The 24382-nt window shown below is 44.8% G+C and overlaps 1 protein-coding gene across 10 annotated transcripts in view; it reads left to right on the plus strand.

The window, feature by feature from the left end:
* Positions 1-24382, plus strand: part of MOV10L1 (Mov10 like RNA helicase 1) — a 75184-nt gene that overhangs the window by 47049 nt on the left and 3753 nt on the right. For 7 of the 10 annotated variants that reach the window (XM_065555048.1, XM_042844239.2, XM_065555077.1 and 4 more), the window contains 7 exons: positions 3198-3319; positions 4536-4635; positions 8659-8823; positions 19302-19475; positions 19917-20066; positions 20780-20887; positions 22624-22761. In XM_065555048.1, the coding sequence (XP_065411120.1) occupies positions 3198-3319; positions 4536-4635; positions 8659-8823; positions 19302-19475; positions 19917-20066; positions 20780-20887; positions 22624-22761 (957 nt within the window). The remainder of the gene's footprint in view (positions 1-3197; positions 3320-4535; positions 4636-8658; positions 8824-19301; positions 19476-19916; positions 20067-20779; positions 20888-22623; positions 22762-24382) is intronic. The other 3 variants (XM_065555053.1, XM_065555074.1, XM_065555084.1) reach the window with 1 other exon arrangement.

The raw sequence follows: 24382 nt of genomic DNA on the forward strand, positions 1-24382 counted from the left end.
AAAATAAATTTTAAATCTGACTTCTACACATTTAAACAGGATTTGAATCAAGCAGTCTCTCACCCTGACAGATGGTGCAAGCAGGTTACAGATCCTCAACATGTAGGCTGGGACTCTTTTCCAGCCTGGGGCTAGCCTCCTTAGTTCAAAGTCTTTATCCAACAGGCATTTCTTCCAGGTATTGAGTTGCGGGGAAGAGAGGTCCAGTAACGATGTCACTTCCCCTTCTTTTATAGTTTCTTCCAGCTTGCTGCAAAGATCTATGTTTGTGATGTAAGGGTCTGCCCCTATTGGTCGAGCAGTCTCCATTGTCTGTGTGTTCTCTCTGAGAAGTCTCCATTGTATACAGTTTCTGGGATAATGGATTCTTTCCTTGATGGGTGTTGATGAGCCATTAACCGCTGTCTGGCTGAGCCATTAACCGCTGTCTGGCTAATCCATAGTTGTACCTGAAAGGCTGTTTGTGGGTGTTCCCATCTTCAGAACATATTTTAGTAACACATACATAGCAAAACTTCGTAACTTCACATACAGTGATAGCCCATACAATCCAACAGGATATTAATGATCAACAGATCAAGAGTTTTAAAATGATACCTCAGAAAGCATATTTTGTATGAAACGTATCCTAATTATATGACAATGGTGAATATGGGAGTTTCAGGGTGGCACTCTGAGGTACAGTGTGTCCGGTGGCGGGGGGAGGTGCCTCTTCCCCAGCCAAGGACCTGCCACGGCGGAGGTAGGCGCCTCTCCCTACCAGCCCCAGATCAGCTGGGGCAGAGGCATCCCAACCCAGCCCCGGACCTGCCGTGGCTGGGGGAGAGGCGCCCCTCCCCGATCCCAGCCCGACCCAGACCTGCTGCGACTGGGAGAGAGGCACCTCTCCCCCCCAGCCCAGGTGCTGCTGCGGGGGGTGAAAGCTGGGGGGAATCTTCTCTCCCCACCATAGCCCTGGGGCAGCCTGCACCCCAAACACCTCATCCCCGGCCCCACCCCAGAGCCTGCACCCCAAGCCAGATCCAGCACCTCCCCGTACGCCAAACCTCTGACCCAGCCCTGAGCCCCTCATTCCCAGAACTCATCCCCAGAACCTGCACTCCCATCCCACCTCCACCTTTTGACCCAGCTCTGAACTCCCTCCCACACTCCAAACCCTTAGCTCTACCCCCTCCACATGAATTTTGTTATGTGCACCAATATGGAGGTGATGGGTCATTCTGCACCTGCGTGGGAAAAACTAGAGGGAACACTGCCCCCCAGGGTCCCTCCGCCCTGCTCCTCTTCCCCTTGAGGCCCTGGGCAGGCCGGAAGACGGAGCCTGGGGTAGGGTGAGCATATACCCCTCCGTCCCCCATCCCACACAGAGTTGGTCCAAGCCTTTCTCCTGCCTCCTGAGCTGGTCCAAGCCAGTAGCCCAAGTCCCCCTCTTGCACCGTGCAGGGCTGGCCTGAGCCCCATTGCTCACCACCTCCCCGACCCCCTTTTTGGCAAAACTGGTTGGCAAGCGCAAATGGGACAAATGCCCAGTTTTGCCAAAAGAGTCGGGACATCTGGGGCCAAAATGGGACGTATGGTCACCTTAGGCTGGGGTCCCCAAGCTTTTTCAGTCATGCCTCCACCCCCCCCCCCCAACCTCCCTCTCCCCTTGCAGGAACTGGGGGCCAGAGGTGTGGCTGGGCAGTGGTCTCTTCTCTCCCCCCCCCCCCCCCCCCCGGAGCTGATTTGGGCCCTGCCATGCCCCCCATATGTTCCTCTCTGCCCCCCTGAGGGGGTGTGCCCCACAGTTTGGGGACCACTGCCCTAGGCTGGTAAGAGCCACCCAGAAAACTGTGGGGAGCCCCGGGCCTTCCACTTGGGCGGGGGGTGAGAACAGCCCCTAGGCCACATCCCTGCCACCCAGGGTGTGCCACCCAGGGCAGGTGGAGGGTCCAGGGTTCCCCACAGTGGCCCGGGTACCTTGGGCAGCTCTTACCATGGCCCAGCTTCCAGTAAATCTTAATTTGCTTCCTGAGAGTGTCACAGTAACATACACATTTATTTACTTATTTTAATCATCTCTTCGGTTACGTTCATAACACCAGAACGTCCGTACCAGAACAGACTAATGATCTATCTGCAGTAGTGGGTATCCTGGTTTGAGTTGTGACTTATATTGGATGCCTAAAATCCTGCACCTCGCCATGCCCTGAAACAGAAGTAATGACAACCCTTGTCATTTTGTCCTAAATAGTGATGCTGCTGATGGGTTTTTTCTTTATGAATTCTTCTTTTTAATTTTACTAAGTTTATTTGGTCAAATAATATGCAGCAGGAATTTTCCAATGGTCAATTATTCATTGCATTTAAAAAAAAATATTTTTTGTTGGCACTGTTTGTGTGATTTTCATTTTGTCTTATTAAGTTGGCTTTACATGTTTTTTTCATCCTTTAATGTTGTGTTCTTGTGTTGTGTCACAGAGCAATTGATCTTTTCTTTGACGGTCATTGTTTTATGTACATCTCCTCTTAGGGCTTGTCCTTACATGGAGGGGCAATATGCCCTTTGAGGGTATTATTTCTGAAGGGCACTAACATATTGAGCATTAATTGGTCCATGTAGACCCTGCTGGTATGCATAAAAGATTCCCTAGTGTGCTTTAATGTAGTGTTCACTAGGGAACCTTTAGTGCATATCAGCAGGGTCTACACAGACTAATTAATGCACTACATATTAGTGCACTTTAGAAATCACACCCCCAAAGAACACATTACACCATCATGTAGACAAGCCCTTATTTTTTTCCAAACTAATGAAGTCTAAATTTATTTACAAAGGGAGATATGGACTATCTTCACAGCCCTTTTTGACAGTTTCTATTTCTGCTGTGTCCTGGTTGTACATATGTTCAAATTTGATCTTACAAAACTAAGAATAAAGAAAATAGTCTTATTTTTTGTAGTAAAAATAAAGCGGTTTATTTTGCATTCCTCCTCCTTGTTTGGGCAAACTCAGGAAAAACTTACCTCAAAGTGCATTGCTGGGTCCAAGAAATACTTAAAGCTTCTAAAATAAAATCTTATTAAAATAATTTTGTGCATAAAATCTTTAGTGGTTTTGAACTTCAAGCTAGCCTCTAGAACTTACACATCATGAGCTTGGTGTGTGGAGGTTTTATAAAAAATACCTGTAGTAAATAAGTGTCTTGTGTTTTCAGACAATCAGTGATACAGTAAAACTTTACTGCAAAGATGGTGACGATATTTGGAATGCATCACGGTTCAGGATAATAATTACCACATGTAGCAGTGCAGGAATGTTTTATCAAATAGGAGTAAGGTACTGTGGATGCATGTCATTAATAGATTTGGACACTTGGGGCTATGAAATCAATATTGGGGGGTACTCTGCAAAGTAGTTTAATCTGTTTAAACAGGGCAACTGTTAACAAGTAGTAGTAAAATATTGCATTCCCAGCTTAAGCTTACAGCCATATTAAATTTTAGTTAACCCTTTCAGCATAGTTGAACTACAAAATTATCTCAAATGACATTATTTTCAAAATACGTAATTTAAAGATCAAAATCCCATCAAAGTGAGGAGACTGTTTGGCACAATTGTGATTCCCTGGCAGTTATGTGTATTGCCAAGGACCAACTGTAATTGAAAGCATTTTTGGAGTTAACACTGTAGGGCATGCTGCACTTGGAAGCAAGAACACAAAAACATAAGAACAGCCACATTGAGTCAGACCAAAGGTCCATCTAGCCCAGTATCCTGTCTACCAACAGTGGTCAATGCTAGGTACCCGAGAGGGAATGAACAGAACAGTTAATCATCAAGTGATCCATTTCCTGTCGCTCATTCCCAGCTTCTGGCAAACAGAAGCTAGGGACACCATCCCTGCCCTTGCTGGCTAATAGCCATTGATGGACCTATCTTCCATTAATTTATCTAGTTCTTTTATTAACCCTGTTATAGTCTTGGCCTTCACAATATCATCACAAGTAATGCTGACTAAGTCATTTTTTGGTTATTGCTGCTAAAGCACTTAGCTCCCTTGAAACCATGTGTGTCTCTCTTCTTTTTGCTGCTACCTGCACAACACAACGCAACACATGCAACCCTAGCATTGCTGTGCTGGAACACAACACAGAGAATGTCAGCTCTAAACTAATGGCATTCTCCAGCTTATATGGGGCGGGGAGGGGGGGCAAAGGGAGAGTGAGGAAAAGTGTGATTTCTATGTCAACTTAAATTGTCTATTCTGACCAAGTTAAAGAAAAAGATAGGAAATGTTTCTGATATATATCTTTCAAAATATGTGACATGTCACAAATGAGGGCTAAGTTTACTAGGTTTTTGCTTTGTCCCCGGCAATATTTTAAAGCTGTCATGTGTTGAAATACCTTTCATGTTGAAGATGTGACTGTATATAGCACACAGACTTGATCCTTGTAATTTTTTTTCAGAATTATTTTGCCAGGTCAACCACAGGGTGGCAGAATATACTAACCCTAAAACAGCTGTCTGAAGTGATTTTATTTAACTCTAGGCTTGGGCATTTCACACATGTATTTGTGGATGAAGCAGGACAGGCAAGTGAACCAGAATGCTTGATTCCACTTGGGTTGATTTCAGAAGTTAATGGACAGGTATGTATCTTAGTGTATGTATGTTTTTTAAAAAGGGTTTTAGGCTTGCTTTTTTCAATAACAACCTCGTATTTCTAATGTGATCACTTCATGGCTCGTGATAGGATAAGTTGCTATTTCCAGGAAATGATCGTGCAGTTCTGGGAACTTGTATTAGAGCTTGTTAATAGTGTATTGTATTGTATTGTATTATGTTGTAAATACATGTTGCCACTTAATTTGAAGTTCTTAAGTTTTAAACATATGCTCTAATTTTCAGCATTTTCTACTCTTAAGTAATAGTTTTGAGTACTTTTCATAATAAATACTATCTTGCTAAAACATATTTGTTCTTAGAGTGCTTGCTCATGGTGATTCCATTCTAAGTATGCGCGTGCCCACGTGCGTGGTCGTCAGAGATTTTGCCTTAGCAGTATCCATATGGCCAGCTCTGGTGCCCCCTTGAGTGCCACGCTCATGCATCGGTATTTCAGGCACCGCTGGTCCTATGCCCTCTCAGTTCCTTCTTACCGTCCATGGTGGTTAGTCGGAGCACCTTTCCTCGCACAGCAAGGGCTAGCAGTTTCATCTCTTCTGACTGAGCTTTAGGGCCTTGTAAATAGTTTGTTATAGAAGTTAGTGTTAAGTAGTTGTTAGAAGTTAGAGTCCCAGTGGGGACTTCGCCCCAGGCAGGGCACGCCCTGGTCTCCGGGGTTTAAGCCCTGCGCGGACTGTAACAGGCCTATCCTTGTAAGTGACCTCCACAGCAGCTGCCTCAAGTGCTTGGGGGAATCACATGTGAAGGACAAGTGTCATATTTGTAAAAAATTTTGACACAGGACTCAGAAAAAGCGGGATACTCATTTGGAGCTCTCCTCATGGAGGCTGCCCTTTGCCCAGCTTCTGAGCCGTCCCGCCAAGACTCACCTCGTACCTCGCCCTCGGTGCGCAGCGTACCCCCAGCACTGAACTTACCCCTTAAAGGATCCATCACCCACTCCTGGGAGTGGTAGGGGACCCAAACTCGTGGCAGCATCAACATCTTCCCAACCTCCCCTGCCATTGAGATAGCAAATGCCTCCACCATCACCGCAGGAAATGGCAAAGGCTCCCCACGAGGGCAAGCCATCCGCTAAGACCCTTCAGGGGGCAATGGAGCACCACCAATCCCCTGAGACAAGGCAGTGCTCTCCTCCATGTCACAGATCTCCGGAGTCGCAGCTCAGATCCTCTGGGGTTCGCCCTCTGTCTCCGGCACCACAATCGCGATCCCCGCCATCTCAACGTGGATTGCCTAAGGGGAGGCACTGGTCTCCGTATTGCCGGCACCGTTCGTCTTCCCGCCAGTCGTCCTCTTGGCGCAGATCTCAGTCGCCAGCCCCATGGGAGTGCTCCCTGTCACAACTCCGGTCCCCTCGATACCGACACCAATACTCTCACTTCAGGCACTGGTCTCCAGCGATAGTCAGCAGGCACGCAGACGTAGATGGCCCACAGTGGTCACCAGAAGGGGACTCCTCCGGCACAGAAGGGCAGTTCAACCAGAATCCACCAGCGCGATTGGGCTCCTGAGGCTGTCTCAACATCGACGGCGCCACCTTGGCAGCACAGCCAGTGGCCAGCGCAATAGCCTTATTGGAGTGCGTGGGGCATGCCAGTCATTACGATGCCCCCTTTGCACCAGTCATCTGCCACTGCCTCAGAGCAACAGTTGGCAGTACCGACAGCACTGGAGTCAGTGCATGAGTCGTACTCAGAGGTTGGGGTAGAGGAGGCTGCACCCATCCCTAAATCTCCCCTAGTGGTACAGTTGTCATCTTATCTCTGGACCAGGCGGTCGCGGGATACTTGAGGACCCGCCTGACAACTTTAAAGAACTCCAGGCCCTGCTTCGACGGATGGCTGAGAACTTAGGCCTAGAGGTGGAAGAGATGGCTGAGCAGGCAGACACCTTGTTCAACATCTTCTCAGCCTCTACCCTGGCCCATATTGCACTATCAGGGCATGATGGAGGTCCTCAAAATTGCCATGGCCCTCTGGCAAACCCCATCTTCCATCCCTCCCACCTCCAAAAGGGCCAAAAAGAAGTACTTTGTCTTGGCCAGAGTGTTTGAGTATCTTTATACTCACCCACCTCCGGGCTCACTGGTTGGCTCTGCAGCCAACAAAAAAGACAAGCAAGGGGACAACAGCTCAACTCCCAAAAATAAAGAGGCCAAAAGACGACCTTTTGGGGAGAAAAACTTATTCCACTGCAAGCCTTCAGTTCCGGGTGGCGAACCATCAGGTCCTCTTGGGTAGATACAATTTTACTTTATGGGACTCCCTCCATGAGTTCAAAGAGTCCCTCTTGCAGAGTTTGGCTAAGAATTCGGCACCCTGGTGGAGGAAGGCACCATAGTGGTTAGGTGCTCTCTCCAAATGGCGTGGGATGCGGCAGGCCTGGTGGCTAGACTGGTCGCAACGATGGCGGTTATGAGGCGCAGCTCCTGGCTTTAGAGCACTGCCTCTTCCCACAAGATGCAGACCTCGATCCAGGACTGCCCATTCAATGGAATGGTCTCTTCTCTGAACAAACTAATGCAAGGCTGCATGGGTTGAAGGACACTCGGGCCACCCTTCACTCGCTGGGCATGCATACACTGCAGTTTGTATGGAAGCAGTTCTTGCCACCCCCCGCAGCCCAGGCCTTGGCAGCCTCGTCAGGATCTGCTAGGAGAAGGGATAGAGACACAAGTTTTTATCATCTCCGCCCTTTCTCCTGCCACTCACCCGCACAGCCCGGCCCAGCGAAGCATCCTGCAGGCCAGAAGCACTCATTTTGAAGGTGCACTCCAGAGCAACACCCCGGTCAATTCCCCAGATACACCCTGTCCTTTCCTTCGTCTTTGTCCCTACCATTCGGCCGGGGTGTGGGTCACCTTGGACCGCTGGATGCTGGACATCATAACTCAGGGCTATACCCTTCTTTCCAAAGCCTCATGCATCAGATGAGAGCAGACTACACATCCTGGACGTCTGGAGGGCACTGGCCTTCTATATAGCTAGAACAAGACTGTTCCATAAGTCAACGCAGTTGTTCGTTGCAGTGGCAGACAGAATGAAAGGTCGCCCAGTGTCTGCTCAGAGGATTTCATCCTGGACCACAGCCAACATCCGCTACTGCTATGAGCTGGCAAAAGTGCCTCCACCAGTGATCATGATGGCATACTCGACTAGGACACAAGCGTCGTCAGTGGCTTTCCTGGCACAGGTAGCAATCCAAGAAATCTGTAGGGTCGCTACCTGGTTGTCTGTCCATACGTTCACGTCTCATTTTGTGCTTACCCAGCAAGCTCGAGATGACACTGGCTTTGGCAGAGCAGTGCTGCAAGATGCAAGACCATGAACTCTGAACCCATCTCCATTGATACTGCTTGTGAGTCATCTAGAATGGAATCGACATGAGCAAGCACTAGAAGAAGAAAAAACAGTTATCCACCTTTTTCGTAACTGTTCTTAGAGATGTGTTGCTCATGTCCATTCCATTACCCACCCTCCTGCCCCTCTGTTGGAGTTGCCGGCAAGAAGGAACAGAGAGGCCGTAGGGCCGGCGGCACCTGATATACCGACGCCTGAGCATGGCACTCAAGGGGGTGCCACAGCTGGCCCTACAGATACCGCTAAAGTAAAACTCTCCAACGACCATGTACATGGGCGCGTGCACATCTAGAATGGAATGGAAATGAGCAACACATCTCAAACAACAGTTCTGAAAAAGGTGGGTGACCATTTTTTTTCAGGTGCAAATAACTATGTTGTATCATATTTTTTCTTTAAAAGAATAAAAACCTTGTAGATTTATACAATAAAGTCAGCCATCAAGTTAATCATTACTTTGCACCTTCCCTCCACCCACTGAATAGTGTTAGACATTTGAGAAAGAATGTCTACAGTATTGTAACAGCAATTGATTTTTTTTAACTCTGTTTAAAAAAAAAAAAAAGTATTCATCTAACTTTGTGTCAATTCTAATACAGAAGAGGGTTTTTACTGCTTCTGCAGATAGTGCTTGCTGGAGATCCAATGCAGTTAGGACCAGTAATAAAATCTACACTTGCAATGGCTTATGGATTAAATATATCCATGCTGGAAAGACTAATGTCACGATCTCTGTATCAGCGAAATGAGGATACTTTTGGTGTTTATGGATCGTACAATCCTCTGTTGGTAAGTTAAACTGCAGTTTTCTTACTATTATTTAAAAAAAAAAAGGTGAACTGCCCTAAGAAAAAATGTGTGGATGGGAGAGTGGGGGTGTTTCACCTGTCTTATTCATTTATACATCAGAAAGCAACACCAAGTTTGGTCTTCTGTGGTTTTGTTGGAAGATTTCAAGTTTGTATTATGAGTTTTTTTCTTGTTCCTTATTTATTCATAGATTCTAGGACTGGAAGGGACCTCGAGAGGTCATCGAGTCCAGTCCCCTGCCCGCATGGCAGGACCAAATACTGTCTAGACCATCCCTGATAGACATTTATCTAACCTACTCTTAAATATCTCCAGAGATGGAGATTCCACAACCTCCCTAGGCAATTTGTTCCAGTGTTTAACCACCCTGACAGTTAGGAACTTTTTCCTAATGTCCAACCTAGACCTCCCTTGCTGCAGTTTAAACCCATTGCTTCTGGTTCTATCCTTAGAGGCTAAGGTGAACAAGTTTTCTCCCTCCTCCTTATGACACCCTTTTAGATACCTGAAAACTGCTATCATGTCCCCTCTCAGTCTTCTCTTTTCCAAACTAAACAAACCCAACTCTTTCAGCCTTCCTTCATAGGTCATGTTCTCAAGACCTTTAATCATTCTTGTTGCTCTTCTCTGGACCCTTTCCAATTTCTCCACATCTTTCTTGAAATGCGGTGCCCAGAACTGGACACAATACTCCAGCTGAGGCCTAACCAGAGCAGAGGAGAGCGGAAGAATGACTTCTCGTGTCTTGCTCACAACACACCTGTTAATACATCCCAGGATCATGTTTGCTTTTTTTGCAACAGCATCACACTGTTGACTCATATTTAGCTTGTGGTCCACTATAACCCCTAGATCCCTTTCTGCCGTACTCCTTCCTAGACAGTCTTTTCCCATTCTGTATGTGTGAAATTGATTTTTCCTTCCTAAGTGGAGCACTTTGCATTTGTCTTTGTTAAACTTCATCCTGTTTACCTCAGACCATTTCTCCAATTTGTCCAGATCATTTTGAATTATGACCCTGTCCTCCAAAGCAGTTGCAATCCCTCCCAGTTTGGTATCATCCGCAAACTTAATAAGCGTACTTTCTATGCCAATATCTAAGTCGTTGATGAAGATATTGAACAGAGCCGGTCCCAAAACAGACCCCTGCGGAACCCCACTCGTTACGCATTTCCAGCAGGATTGGGAACCATTAATAACAACTCTCTGAGTACGGTTATCCAGCCAGTTATGCACCCACCTTATAGTGGCCCCATCTACGTTGTATTTGCCTAGTTTATCGATAAGAATATCATGCGAGACTGTATCAAATGCCTTACTAAAGTCTAGGTATACCACATCCACAACTTCACCCTTATCCACAAGGCTCGTTATCCTATCAAAGAAAGCTATCAGATTGGTTTGACATGATTTGTTCTTCACAAATCCATGCTGGCTGTTCCCTATCACCTTACCACCTTCCAAGTGTTTGCAGATGATTTCCTTAATTACTTGCTCCATTATCTTCCCTGGCACAGAAGTTAAACTAACTGGTCTGTAGTTTCCTGGGTTGTTTTTATTTCCCTTTTTATAGATGGGCACTATATTTGCCCTTTTCCAGTCTTCTGGAATCTCTCCCATCTCCCATGACTTTCCAAAGATAATAGCTAGAGGCTCAGATACCTCCTCTATTAGCTCCTTGAGTATTCTAGGATGCATTTCATCAGGCCCGGGTGACTTGCAGGCATCCAACTTTTCTAAGTGATTTTTAACTTGTTCTTTTTTTATTTTATCCGCTAAACCTACCCCCTTCCCATTACTATTCACTATGTTAGGCATTCCTTCAGACTTCTCGGTGAAGACCGAAACAAAGAAGTCATTAAGCATCTCTGCCATTTCCAAGTTTCCTATTACTGTTTCTCCCTCTTCACTAAGCAGTGGGCCTACCCTGTCTTTGGTCTTCCTCTTGCTTCTAATGTATTGATAAAAAGTCTTCTTGTTTCCTTTTATTCCCGTAGCTAGTTTGAGCTCATTTTGTGCCTTTGCCTTTCTAATCTTGCCCCTGCATTCCTGTGTTGTTTGCCTATATTCATCCTTTGTAATCTGTCCTAGTTTCCATTTTTTATATGACTCCTTTTTATTTTTTAGATCGTGCAAGATCTTGTGGTTAAGCCAAGGTGGTCTTTTGCCACATTTTCTATCGTTCCTAACCAGCGGAATAGCTTGCTTTTGGGCCCTTAATAGTGTCCCTTTGAAAAACTGCCAACTCTCCTCAGTTGTTTTTCCCCTCAGTCTTGATTCCCATGGGACCTTACCTATCGGCTCTCTGAGCTTACCAAAATCTGCCTTCCTGAAATCCATTGTCTCTATTTTGCTGTTCTCCCTTCTACCCTTCCTTAGAATTGCAAACTCTATGATTTCATGATCACTTTCACCCAGTCTGCCTTCTACTTTCAAATTCTCAATGAGTTCCTCCCTATTTATTAAAGATTTAACATGTCTACCCCTTCAAACTATGGTAAAACATAGTTGTCAAGGAAAACCAAGCAATGGTAGGTAAATAGCATAATGGCTAAAAGGGGTCAGGATGGAGACTCTTGCCTATATGCTCGGGGTCTTACTGATCGCCATATTTGGGGTCGGGAAGGAATTTTCCTCCAGGGCAGATTGGCTGAGCCTCTGGAGGTTTTTCGCCTTCCTCCGCAGCATGGGGCAGGGATCTCTAGCAGGAGGGTCTCTGCCGATTGAGGTCACTAATAACAGGATTGGGGACTTCAGCAGCAGAGTCTAGGGAAGGGGCGGGGACGGTTTTATGGCCTGCAGCGTGCAGGGGGTCAGACCAGATGATCATAATGGTCCCTTCTGACCTTAAAGTCTATGAGTCTATGAGTAAAGATGGATTTTCCCCTCAACTATGTGTTTAGACAGTGAGAAATATAAATGTTAGGGGGAAAAAAAACCAAAATGCTTAACATTGAGTTAAAATCCCTTCCCTTTCCCATTATCCACCTTTCAGGGCTTGTCTCAATGAATACTTAGTTGTGGCAAGCTGGGATGTAAATCCACCCCGCAGTAGCCTGCTGTGCACTGTGTGCATGTGAAACTGCTGCTGCTCACTAAAAGTTCTTCTTTGAATGATTGCACATTCCACTCATGTGCCCACCCAGTGATCCCAAATAGTGATCACCATACACGCTCCCTTTTGTGCCTTGGCAAGGGACACATTAGGAGGGGTGCAATATCTGCCGTTTGCTCAAGAAAAGAACGCAGATATCCAGAGACATGTGCCTGTTCATTGCCTTATTGAGCATGTGATAAGGACTGCTTCAGTCCCAAGGCCCTTAAGCAAACACCCTGCCACCCTTGTGCAGACTGCTGCTGTGGTTGTCTCTGACAAATCTCTGGATTTGGAGAATCTTCTCCACGGAGAAAGAAGGGTTAGCTTTCCTCTCAGGGCCTTACCCAAAAGAGGGGACATGTCAGATCAAAACCCCTTGAAGTTGAAGAAATATCCTATTCAAAAAAGGACTCAGAACATCATTGGGACTCTTTAGGTACTCATGGTAGAGCTGGGCCGTTGACCCATGTCTCCCTGATACCATGGATATCTGTACTATGCCGTCAACTCCGGTACCGTCATCAGGACGGGCAGTGGATGCTGTTTCAGTACTGACAACCTTGCAAGCTTATGAGTCAGCAAAGGATTTGTTGTGCATCTCCATCCCAGGCTCTCCTGTGAAGCAGGAATCTATTGCACTGGCATTGCTTTTCTTGTATCAGGCCCATCTGTCTTCTCAGCTCCTGTGCAGAGACTGTTAGCAGTATCAGTATCTGTTCAAGCTAATAAATATGGCAGGGACTCAACATGTTTGTACCCTTTTTGGCATCGGTAAACAGCATGTCGGCACCAGTACATTCTTCAGCCCTGGTACCAGAATGATCGTCAGAGTTGAGTACTGATTTACAGTTGATATTGTGGTACCAACTACAAGGTCTTTCTCTGCACGGATTCATGATGCCACCACAATATCACACACGCTAGACGTACGTAGGGCGCTGTCCTTTTATCTGGACCGGACCAGGCCGTTCAGGAAATCCTCACAATTGTTCATTGCGTTGGCCGAGCGTATGAGAGGGCAACCGGTCTTCACCCAGCGCCTTTCCTGCTGGATCACCTCGTGCATAAGCACGTGTTATGACTTAGCAGGGGTTCCCCTGCCACCTATCGTAAAGGCCATTCCACGAGAGCGCAAGCCTCGTCGGCCGCCTATGTAGCCCACGTCCCTATCCACGTATGTAGGGCTGCCATGTGGTCCTCTGTCCACACTTTTCCTCACACTGTGCAATTGTCTCCCAAGCACGGGATGACGCCGGGTTTGTTAGGGCGGTATTCCATCCCGATAACCTTTAAACTCCTACCCACCTCTGTCAGATATAGCTTGGAGTCACCTACTGTGTAGAAGAAAGGACAGTTACCTGTTCCGTAACTGGCGTTCTTCGAGATGTGTTGCTCCTGTCTATTCCACACCCCACCCTCCTTCCCCTCTGTCGGAGTTGTCTGGCAAGAAGGAACTGAGGGTGGGGGGGAGTGCTCACCTCCCCTGATAGCGCGATATAGAGGCTATATCTCCAGGGGTCACAGTGGTGCTCTCCCACTACGGGTTCTGCTAAGGGAAAAACTTCCGGCACCAGTATACATGGTGCGCACGCACACCTACTGTGGAATAGACAGGAGCAACACATCTTGAAGAACGCCAGTTACGGAACAGGTAACTGTCCTTTCCTTCTCTTGGGATTTTTCGCCCCATCTGCCACGTGGTCTGAGCTGCAAACTCAGCCGATGGGAGGAATCCGCTTGCATTACTCATCTTCACAGGGAGGAGAGCAGAACAGTAAAAATATTTTGTCCTCTTATTGACCGTATGTAGGGAAATTCCAGTTGCAACGTCCCACGATAATCTATCTGGTATCGATGGACCCTTCCTGTTGGGAGGGGAGGGGTAATACCTTCTGTTGAAGATCAGCCCTTCACACTAATTAATGTATCTCTCCTGTCTGGTGATTTCCCCACTCACAGTACAACTGCTCAAATATTACCTTTACAATGTAGGATATAGATGTTATAAGTGAGATTAATGCACATAGCTACTCACAAGCATTCAATAAACTCTGAATACCAAACACATACTTATAATTTTAATACCTGTTTTAACAATATTAACACACAGCTGGAATCAGTCTGGCTTATTTATGTAATTGTTAGTGTTCAATTGAGACGTGGGGACCTTGGCATGAGAGGACACCTGATCTGCCAGTGTCACAGGGGCCCTACTCCATTCTGCAAATTCAATGGCTTTTCTTTTCTAGAGAAATCTCAGACCATTCGCTAGTTGTACTTTATCTCTTAAGTCAGACCCCACTATCACAATCTAACCATAACTAAGGCTATTAGGCCATCTGGCCACAAGTACTTGTGTGACCCAACATGCCTTGCTTTGCCTGTGCATCCTTCGAGTGTGGCTGAACTCAGTTGACTGTTTTCTGAAATTCCTCTGGGCACCTCCCCTGAATCTCTTTAGCCTTACAATATATAGCCTCATCAAATGTCAAAACACTGTAATCTTGGCCAAGTGTCCTAGACATCTTGTTGACGTTCTTCATTACAGTGAAAACTGTATTCTTTTCAATAGCTGATGTTGGCAGCACTGGACAGTACCCAATAGATGTTACTGTTGGAATAGCAGGTAAAATAATCACATTACATTATGTAAGCGAATCATAAATTACACATATAGACAAAACAACAAGCAGAGAACATATTTAAAGTAAATTTGCCATCATGAAATCACTGTGGGATGAAATCTATGTATAATTATACACGTATTAAAGAAGAGTCATTACTTGGACTTTTTCAAGAAATCCATGAAGGCAATTTGACATGATTTACAAAAGCACCCATCATTCTCAATTACCACTGCATAATACAACACACCAACAAATCACTCTTGGGGATTAATCCCTTCATAAAAATGTGTTAACCATTTCTGCAGACGGATGCTACATATTTCAGTTTTAGGCAGGATTTTCCATTTGGGCCCCCAGACTATAGCTTCTTTATTGGGCCTCCATTTGAGCCTATGGCCACCTGTTCTTTGTCTCACCTGTATCAGAAGACATCCTGCCTCATTCCTATTACATCAGCCAGAAGAGTGGGTGAGCGTCAGGGTCTCATAGCAGGACCTCTATATATGCTGTTTATCAAAGATCCAGGCAGCTTTGAGAGCACATCCAAAAATTTTAATGTATTTACCTATGTTTTTTCTTGAAGCCACACTCAAATAGGGATGAGGATCATCTGCATACTTTATACATAAGTATTGGCCTTCTCCCTGGAGAGGACTGAGCCTTTCAGGTGATCTCCTCAGCTCTTTGTTTTGTGTGCTGACAGAGTAAGATGGCAAACAGTTTCAGCAGAAACATTTTCCTGACAGATTACTTCCTGTATCATTACAGCTTATTGAGATAGTGAATACCTCTCCTTCACAGAGACTGTCAGCCCATTAATGAGATCTCAATCTATCTCTAGCTTTTCTAATGGGTGTACCCATACTGGATGTTTGGAGAGCAGCTACTTGGTCCTCTGTGCATACCTTCACTCATCATTACACCATCACTACAATTGCAAGATCTGATACAAACGTTGGAAAAGCAGTGTTGCGCGCGTGCGCGCACACACACACACACACACGCACAGGTCCCACCACCTGCCCAGGTCAACAATGGGAAGCCACACCTGGGCAGTACAGGACAGCTGCCGCTCTCACTGGTGTCATGGAGCAGGCAGCCATGGTGCTCCCCCGTCGCCTGGTGCCTGGGTCTACAGCTGCTCCTCAGCTCCCAGCCCCCTTTGCCTGCTCACACAGCCAGTAAGAGCAGCCTGGATGGGGGAATCTGGCTTCAGGGACAGCAGAGCCCTTCGGGAGCAGAGACAACAGGGCAGGTCTGGGGGGGCCCTCCCAGCACACAGCCCCTTGCTATCCCCCTGCCTGCACACAGCTCCTAGCTACCTTTCTCCCTGCACCCTGAGCTACCCCTTGCCCACGCATAGCCCTTAGCTACCTCTCTCCCTGCACCATGAGCGCTTTTCATACTTTTTGAGCTGAGCATGCTCTTTGAGTTATAATTTTTGGTTGCGCCCCCCACCCCCAACACAGACAGGCTGAGTGGCCTGCTGAGGTGAGTTGGGGTGAAGGGTGGTGCTCCCTTCCCGGAGCTGGCCCGAGCTCCGCCTGGCCCTGATCCCTAAAATAGAAAGTCAAACTATACCTATGCCCGAGTACACCATCCAGCAGCTGGAGCCCTGTGCCCCGCAGGCCAGAAACACACATGCACTACACCACCACCACCACCCTGCAGCTGAAGCCCCGAGCCTCCCCGGGCCCTGGAGTTTTTATAGCATGTTGCAGGGGCTCAGAAAGAAAAAGGGTTGAGAACCCCTGCACTAGTGAACTGTTAGTGTATGGCATCAGGGTCCACATGGACACTTAATGCACATTAGGCTAGTGCAGGGCAGATCTACATCCGATCTTGCTGCAAACTAAGTATTCATGTAGACAAGCCTTCAGTCTTCTGTGATTTCATAACTCCAGTAGTTTCTCAGTCCTCCATAAAACTCCGAAGATAAACAGGACTTGCTTTTTTAGTAGAAAAAGCAACTCAGAAACCCTACCCCAGTATTTAATATTAATAAAAACAAATGTAAGAAAAATGTTCAGACATTCATCTATCCATAAAGATGCCCCACAGGCACAATTGCCTCACCTCCCAATTTTAGGCCACCTTTTAACATAGAAAGTATAAATCTGTGAATCGTTCCACATAAAAGGTGGAAAGATAATATTGCAGCAGCAGAAAATGAGCTTTTATAGAATTGCTGGAAAGAAGTGAATGTAAATATTGTCTACTGTATAACAAAACTGTAAAACTACTTCATTCACCACAAAGCTAAAACAAAAAAACTGTAATAGCGTGTTCAATGGAACAGCAGGAGAACTTAAACTGATTATGATTACTGGAATTGGAATTCGCTCAGATGTTCAAGCTAGCACCTTTCTTTTTCCAAAAAGGCAAAGAATAGTTAAGTAACACAAGTGATCTGAGCCTGTGGTACGTTTTGCCCAAAGTAGCACGGTGTCCACTGATGTCATTCTGAAGCATTGGTTGTACTGATTCACTTGAAAGAAAAATATTTAATAAATCACCAGTACCGCTTCCTGCAGCAGTTATCCCCATCCAAGAGGCTGAACTAGCCCAGCCTTATCACTTATCCTGAGATCACACAGGGTCACAGCGGATAATAATGGCCACAGAGAAGAGAGGGAAGGGCAAGAAGATGGTGTTTAGCATTCTTTTTTAGGCTTTTGGCTGTATAATTGTATGCACGTAAAATGAGCTTGTCCCCTTTTCTTTCTTCAGTAGCAAGGTTAAAAAATCCCATAATTGGTTCCCTTTCATTAAGATTTATTTTAGCTGAGTGCTGAGTCTAAATATTATGGAGTCTACTGGGAATTACATTATAGCATTTGGGAAGAAGGAAGTATTTAATACAACCAGGTGTTTTTTTTAAACTACAGTAGATCTTGTCATAGAACTTTTACTACAAAAAAATCAGTTCTATTCTTCTTTAAGCACAAGAGATCCATGAGTTTGTATAGCCTGCACTAGAGCAGCCAAGAATTGCTGCTGTGCTATGGAGATGAATTCGTGTTGTTTATGTTACTGTAGTACCTAGGAGCCTTAGTCATAGACCCCATTTATCAAGGTGCAGTGCAAACAAACAGATCCCTGCCCTCATAAGCTTATAATCTGAGAATAAGATGAGACAGATAGATGTAGCTAGATGGGGGAGTACAAGGAATTAGTGTGATAGGCAGTGATCTCTGCACATGAGCAGCCTAACCATTGTCAAGTTTTCTATAGGCAGGGCAGCAAAGGAGCATTTTGAGGAGGGATTTAAAGGGTTGATGATGAGGTAGTTTTTGCAGATATTTACAGGGGAGGAGCCTTCCGAGCCTGAGGGACAGCACGTGAGAAAGCATGAAGGTGGTTGTTTGAAAATGTAACGAGTGAGTGATGGAGGCTGGCTCCAATTATGGGCCAATTGGGAATGTGTCAGCTTGATCGGGAATGAGAGATGATAGATAGGATGGGGTTTGACTGTGAAGGTCCTTGAAAATGAAGACAAGAAAATTATTTTTGATTCAGTAGAGAAGAAGAAGCCAGTGGATGGGGTGCAAAAGAAAGCGATGGTCTAGGAAAATGATCTTAGCAGCAGCATTCTTAATGGATAAGAATCTTAATGCAGTAATCAAGATTTAAGATGATGAGAGATTGGATAAGAGTTCTGGCTGTGTAGATAGATAGGCAAGTCCTTCTCTTAGATAAGATATAGACACAATCTGTGAGGACCTAGAGAAAGGGCAGAGTAAAAAATGATAGACAGTTATTGGTGTGAGTGAGAAGATGGTGGAGTTGTCTACAATGATTGAGAGAGGAGGTAGTGGCGAGGGCTTAGGATGGATTATAGAAGCTGTTTTTAGCCATATTCAACTTCAGCTGGCAGCTACACATCCACAAGGAGATGTCACAGAGAGAGGTTGATATTTTAATATGACTAGAAGAAGACGGGTCTGGAGTAGACACATAAATCGGTGAGTTGTCTTCCTGGAGATGGTAGCTGAATTTGTGTCTGTGGATGAGATTACTCAGAGATAAATTGTAGAAGAAGAAAAGGGGACCAAGGACAGAGCTTTGTGGAACCTACACAGAAAGTTGGAGGGAAGATGAAAGGATTCCTGAAGAACATGCTGAAAGAACAATTAGAGGTAGGAGGAGGACTAAGAGAAGACAGTCATGGAAGACAATATTTCAGGAAGAAGAGTGTGGTAGATAATATCAAATGGGGCTGATGGGCCAAAGGGCATGAAAATGTAGTATTGGTTCTGAGCTTTAGCTAGGAAGAGGTCATTAGAGGTTTTAGCAGGAGTGGTTTCAGTGGTGTGAAAGAGGCATAAGTGGATTGGAACAGGGTCTAGGATGCAGCTGAAGTAGAAGAACTCCAGACAGTGACTGTAGATAGCACATTCAACGAACTTAGAGACAAAAGGGAGATGGGTAGTTGGAGAGACAAATGGGGTTAAGAGGGTTTTTTTAAAGAAGGGAGAGACTTAAGTATGCTTGTATTGTCAGGAAAAAGAGTTAGATGTGAGGGAGAGGGATTAAGGAAAAGAGTGAGGGGATGAGAGTAGGTGTGGAGGAGATCAGGTGATGGGATGGGGTCACTGGGGCAAGTGAAGGGATTAGAGGAAAAGCGCAGACAATAAACTTCTCTGTCTGTGCTGGGAGAAAGGCAAGAATTGCAGGATGTAATGGTATGTGTGCAGTTTCATTTCATGAACTTTGAGTTTTCTTCCTTGCAGGTTACAAAGCTTTTGAAGAATTACAGATCACATTCTACATTGCTTGCGTTGCCATCTAAACTGTTTTATCATAAAGAGCTGGAAGTTTGTGCAGACCCTTCAGTAGTAACTTCTTTGTTGGGTTGGGAAAAATTACCGAGGAAGGGGTTTCCACTAATTTTTCATGGCATGAGGGTATGTAAAATATTCTTACTAAAATGGGGTTGGGGAATTAAGGAAGATTTGATAGGTGGGAAACTCTTCTCTAGTAACAAAAACAACAAGGAGTCTGGTGGCACCTTAAAGACTAACAGATTTATTTGGGCATAAGCTTTCGTGAGTAAAAACCTCACTTCTTCGGTTGCATAGAGTGAAAGTTACAGATGCAGGCATACTTCTCTAGTAACATAAATTTCATGTGCTTGGAAGTGCAGTAATTGGAGAAGGACTTGTTTGTTTTTCCTCAATCTAATTCTAGACCATGTAGATACATTTAATCAAATTAGCCAACACTGCTGTATAACACTCCTTTCCAAACCAACTCCTAAGTATTAAGAAGATAATCAGCAGGTATTCATCACTAAATTTGCAACAACTCTAAATATATGGTCTTTATTTTCTTCTCTCCTAATGCAGGGCAGTGAAACACGTGAAGGACACAACCCCTCTTGGTTTAATCCTACAGAAGCAGTTCAAGTAATGCGTTATTGTTGCCTTCTTGCAAAACACGTTAACAATGCAGTGTCGGTGACTGATATTGGGGTGATTACACCGTATCGTAAACAGGTCTGATTCGGATGCTTATAAATGATAAGTTTCTGTATTTAAACTCATATTTTTGATTCACTACTAGTGCTGTTTATTGCAAGAAAATATTGCTAACTTTGGACTACTTTTCTAGCCGCATTATGTATTGTACTGTCAATCATATTTAATATTTCTATTAAACTATCTGATAAAAAGCTAGCAGTAATGAAAAAAGATACATTCTGCTCCTCTCCCTCTCATTAAAGTCCCCAGATCCATCACAGTTGGTCTTCTGCCTACTTACAGAAGCAGTTGAGAAAACTGTGATGAGACTGGATAGTAACTCAGTTCACACCAAGAAATTTTGTAATGTTGAAATTCTTGAGAGCTATATTAATGTGATGAAAAGGCCAAGAAGTGTGAACTAATTTGAAAATGAAAAAGTATCAGTTGCAGGTTAAAATGTTGAGATTCACTTTGTCCATAGACAACTAATCACACCTAAACTGTGTTATTGGGTACTTTACCTATTAGGTTGGCAACAGGTATGACACTCCCCCATGTTAACTTTGTACTTTATCTAGAAGCTCTTGTTAATCATTCCCAGTTAGAACATTTGCTCTCAATCCAGATGCAAACACTTTGAGAGGTATACAATTTTGTACATTAGGTTCTATTTTTGATACACTTTGTATGAAAGATACTAGTTATTTCATCTAAAACAAATTCCTTCAAATATTTTTGTTTTATAGGTAGAAAAAATTAGATTTCTTCTGCGAAATGTTGATTTGATGGATATTAAAGTTGGTTCTGTAGAGGAGTTTCAAGGGCAGGAGTACTTGGTGATCATCATATCGACAGTATGTAAAAATGCAATTTTTTTTTATACAACAGTAATCCCCATTTTAAAAGGCTACGTATTTTTATCTACCACTTATGTATCACAGCACCTAAGATACTACTTCCTTTTCTAAGTACAGGCAAATACTGTAGTATGTCAGATATTATTTTGTAGTAGTTGGTAAATATTTACGTTTATATTGTAACAATTATCTCTTCCATTTTAGTCACAAGGTTTATTTTATACAAGGGTATGACTTTGCTTCAAACTTAGAATGCATTTAAACATAAATCGGGGTATTGAATATTGTGTAGATTTAAGCTAGTAACTATAGAGGAGAAAATTTTAATCACTATGATAATGAACCTGTCTACAGTGATTTGATTTATATGGAAGTTAACATTCAGCCCACTTCTTAATGAGAATCACTGCCTCATTTGATACCTTTGCTGGTAGTCTCTCTAAAAGCACCAACACCAAACATGGATGGAGACTGAACTATCTTATCATCTCGTAAATTTGTAGGCTTGGCAGAATTTGATTTTTATTTATATAGTTTTGATGGATAATCTGTTTATTTTTAAGCATTTTTTAAAATTTTTATCAACTTTAAATTTCAGAGTTGCAGAAAATTTATGAGGGGGTCAGACAACAATTAATGACAGTAGATTTTGAGATTCAGAAAGTTAAAGCCTCGTAACCATTAAAACCAAATTTCAGTATCGTATGTCAAAATATACAAACTAAATAGCCTTAAATCAAACTCTAATTTCTCAAGCAGCATTTTTCTTGCTTTACCGATCTGTGAATTTCTATTATCAATGGAAATACTTTTTCACTGGTTTCTGTATGGTGAAATTGACATTTATCAACATTTACAGATAAAAATCTAATGCTTCCAATCCATATTACTTGTATTGTGATAGTACTTATCTCGATCTTAGCTCCATTACCATAGTATGAGTGCCTCACAGTCTTTAACTTATTTATCCTCACAACACACCTGTGAGGATACTGAGGTACAGAGATAAGTGACTTGCCCTGAGTTGCACAGAAAGTCTGGTAGAGCAGGTATTGCTAGCTCTTGAGTTCCATGCTAGCACCCTAACCATGAGGTCCCATTGAGCTTGGGTGCATGCGTGCACACACACAAGTGAAAATGGTCTCTGCCCCAAAGAGTTCCTAATCTAAATAGGAGACAATAGGTGGATATAACATACAGGGAGAGTACAAGGGAACAATGTGAAGTGTAATAAGTTGTGGTCCCAGAGTACCAGTTGTCTGTAGAAGATGGTCCCTCCATTTAGGTTTGAGGCATGTCTGGGCATTGTAAGAAAGCGTGCAATACTATTCCATATACAAATACTATAGCTTAGTCTGTGGGTCAATCAAGTAGAACTTCTCCTGAGCATTACCTACCTTCACCAATAAAATTAAATAATGTACTAAGATTGTACTCTTCATTAAGATGTGTACTACTAATTTCTCATGAATTAGGATTGACACCCCTGATTGCTGCTTCACTGGGACCACTTTACACACCATTCTCCTTAAGCAGTCTCATCTGGAGAACTTGCCTTGTGTCGGGCTATCTAGAGTGGCAACATAGTTGGCAGGGTGAAGTTGTGCTTCTTATATGCTTACTCTGATCCGTCCCTACTAGAGTAGAAAAGAAAACAAATTATGACTGCAGTACATTTTGGTGAGTTTCCTTCTCACTTATTGACTGTTGCTTTGTTTGTCTATTAATTTTAGGTACGATCAAATGAGGGCTCATTTGATGATGATAGATACTACTTGGGATTCCTCTCTAATGCAAAACGATTTAATGTGGCAATTACCAGACCAAAGGCTTTGCTTATTCTGGTGGGAAATCCTCATGTTCTTGTAAAAGTAAGGTGGTGTTGTTTTTCCCTGTTTAAAAAAAAAAAACAGAAATGTGTGCAGTAATTGTATGGTATTTTGGAGCTATGAACTGTTTTGAGTTTTTGTGTACTTGGTGTGAAAAACAATGCCTCTTCATTCTCCTTTATATGAAACTTTTTTCAAAACAGTGTTGAACACTGCTTTCTTCTTCTTTGAGTGATTGCTCATGTGTATTCCACAATAGGTGTGCGCTTGGACCTGCTCTCTCAGTACCAGGGCCACCTCCTCCACCCCAGCCTGGCAGCTTTTCACCTCACAGCGTGACTGCTCAGTGCCTAGGTGGCGAGGAGAGGACATGCTCAGAACAGGTTCAGCGTGTCCTCCTCGAAAGTAGATGGCCCTCCACTCGCCGCTCCTACATGGCAAATGGGTCTCGTTTTTCTAGGTGGGTGACGGAACAAAGTGTGTCCCCAACGGCCACCCCGATCCAGCTTATCCTTGATTGCCTCCTCTACCTGAGGGCCTGGCACCCTCGTCAGTCAGGGTACACCTGGCAGCCATATCTGCCTTCCATCCCCCGTGTTCTCCCATGCTATGACTGGCTGGTTCCTTAAGGGTTTGGACCGGCTTTACCCATATTCTAAGCCCCTGGTCCCACAATGAGACCTGAATCTGGTGCTGGCTCATCTTACGGGGCCCCCATTTGAACCGTTGGCCACGTGTTCCTGGTCTCACCTCTCATGGAAGGTGGCCTTCCTGGTTGCTATCACGTCGGCCAGGTGAGTCTCGGAACTCAGGGCCGACCTCTGAGCCGCCATATACGGTCTTTCATAAGGACAAGATCTGGCTCCGCCCACATCCCGCATTCCTCCCGAAGATGGTCTCTGCCTACCACATGGGTCAGAGGACATTTTTCTACCAGTCCTCTGCCCCAAGCCTCATGCGACTAGTGAGGAGCGCCGTTTCTACACACTCAATGTGAGGCGGGCTCTGGCTTTCTACCTCAAGCGGACCAAGCCGTTCAGAAAGTCCTCGCAACTGTTCATCCCCTCAACTGAGCACACAAGAGGCCAGCTGATTTCGCACTCAGCGGCTTTCCAACTAGATCACTTTGTGCATCCGCTCCTGTTATGAGCTGGCGGGTGCCCCCCACTGCCCATTGTGAGGGCACACTTGACCAGGGCGCAGGACTTGTCGGCTGCCTTCATGGCCCACGTCCCTATACAGGACATTTGTAGGGCCGCCATGTGGTCTTCGGTTCACACGTTCACCTCGCACTATGCGATAGTCTCCTAAAGCAGGGATAATGCCAGGTTCAGCAGGGCAGTACTCCGTCCTGAGAACTTGTGAACTCCTACCCACCTCCAGAAGGTATAGCTTGCAATCACCTATTGTGGAATACACATGAGCAATCACTTGAAGAAGAAAAGACAGTTACCTTTTCGTAACTGGTGTTCTTCGAGATGTGTTGCACGTGTCTATTCCACATCCCGCCCTCCTTCCCCTCTGCCGGAGTTGTCTGGCAAGAACGAACTGAGGGTGGGGGGAGCGCGCAGCTCCCCTTATACCGCGCCAGGCAGGCACCATTCCAGAGGTCACGGGGGGCTCTTCCCCACTATGGGTACTGCTAGGGGAAAAACTTCCGGCA

The sequence above is a fragment of the Chrysemys picta genome, chromosome 1 (assembly GCF_011386835.1).
Source record: "Chrysemys picta bellii isolate R12L10 chromosome 1, ASM1138683v2, whole genome shotgun sequence".
NCBI classification, from domain to species: domain Eukaryota; kingdom Metazoa; phylum Chordata; order Testudines; family Emydidae; genus Chrysemys; species Chrysemys picta.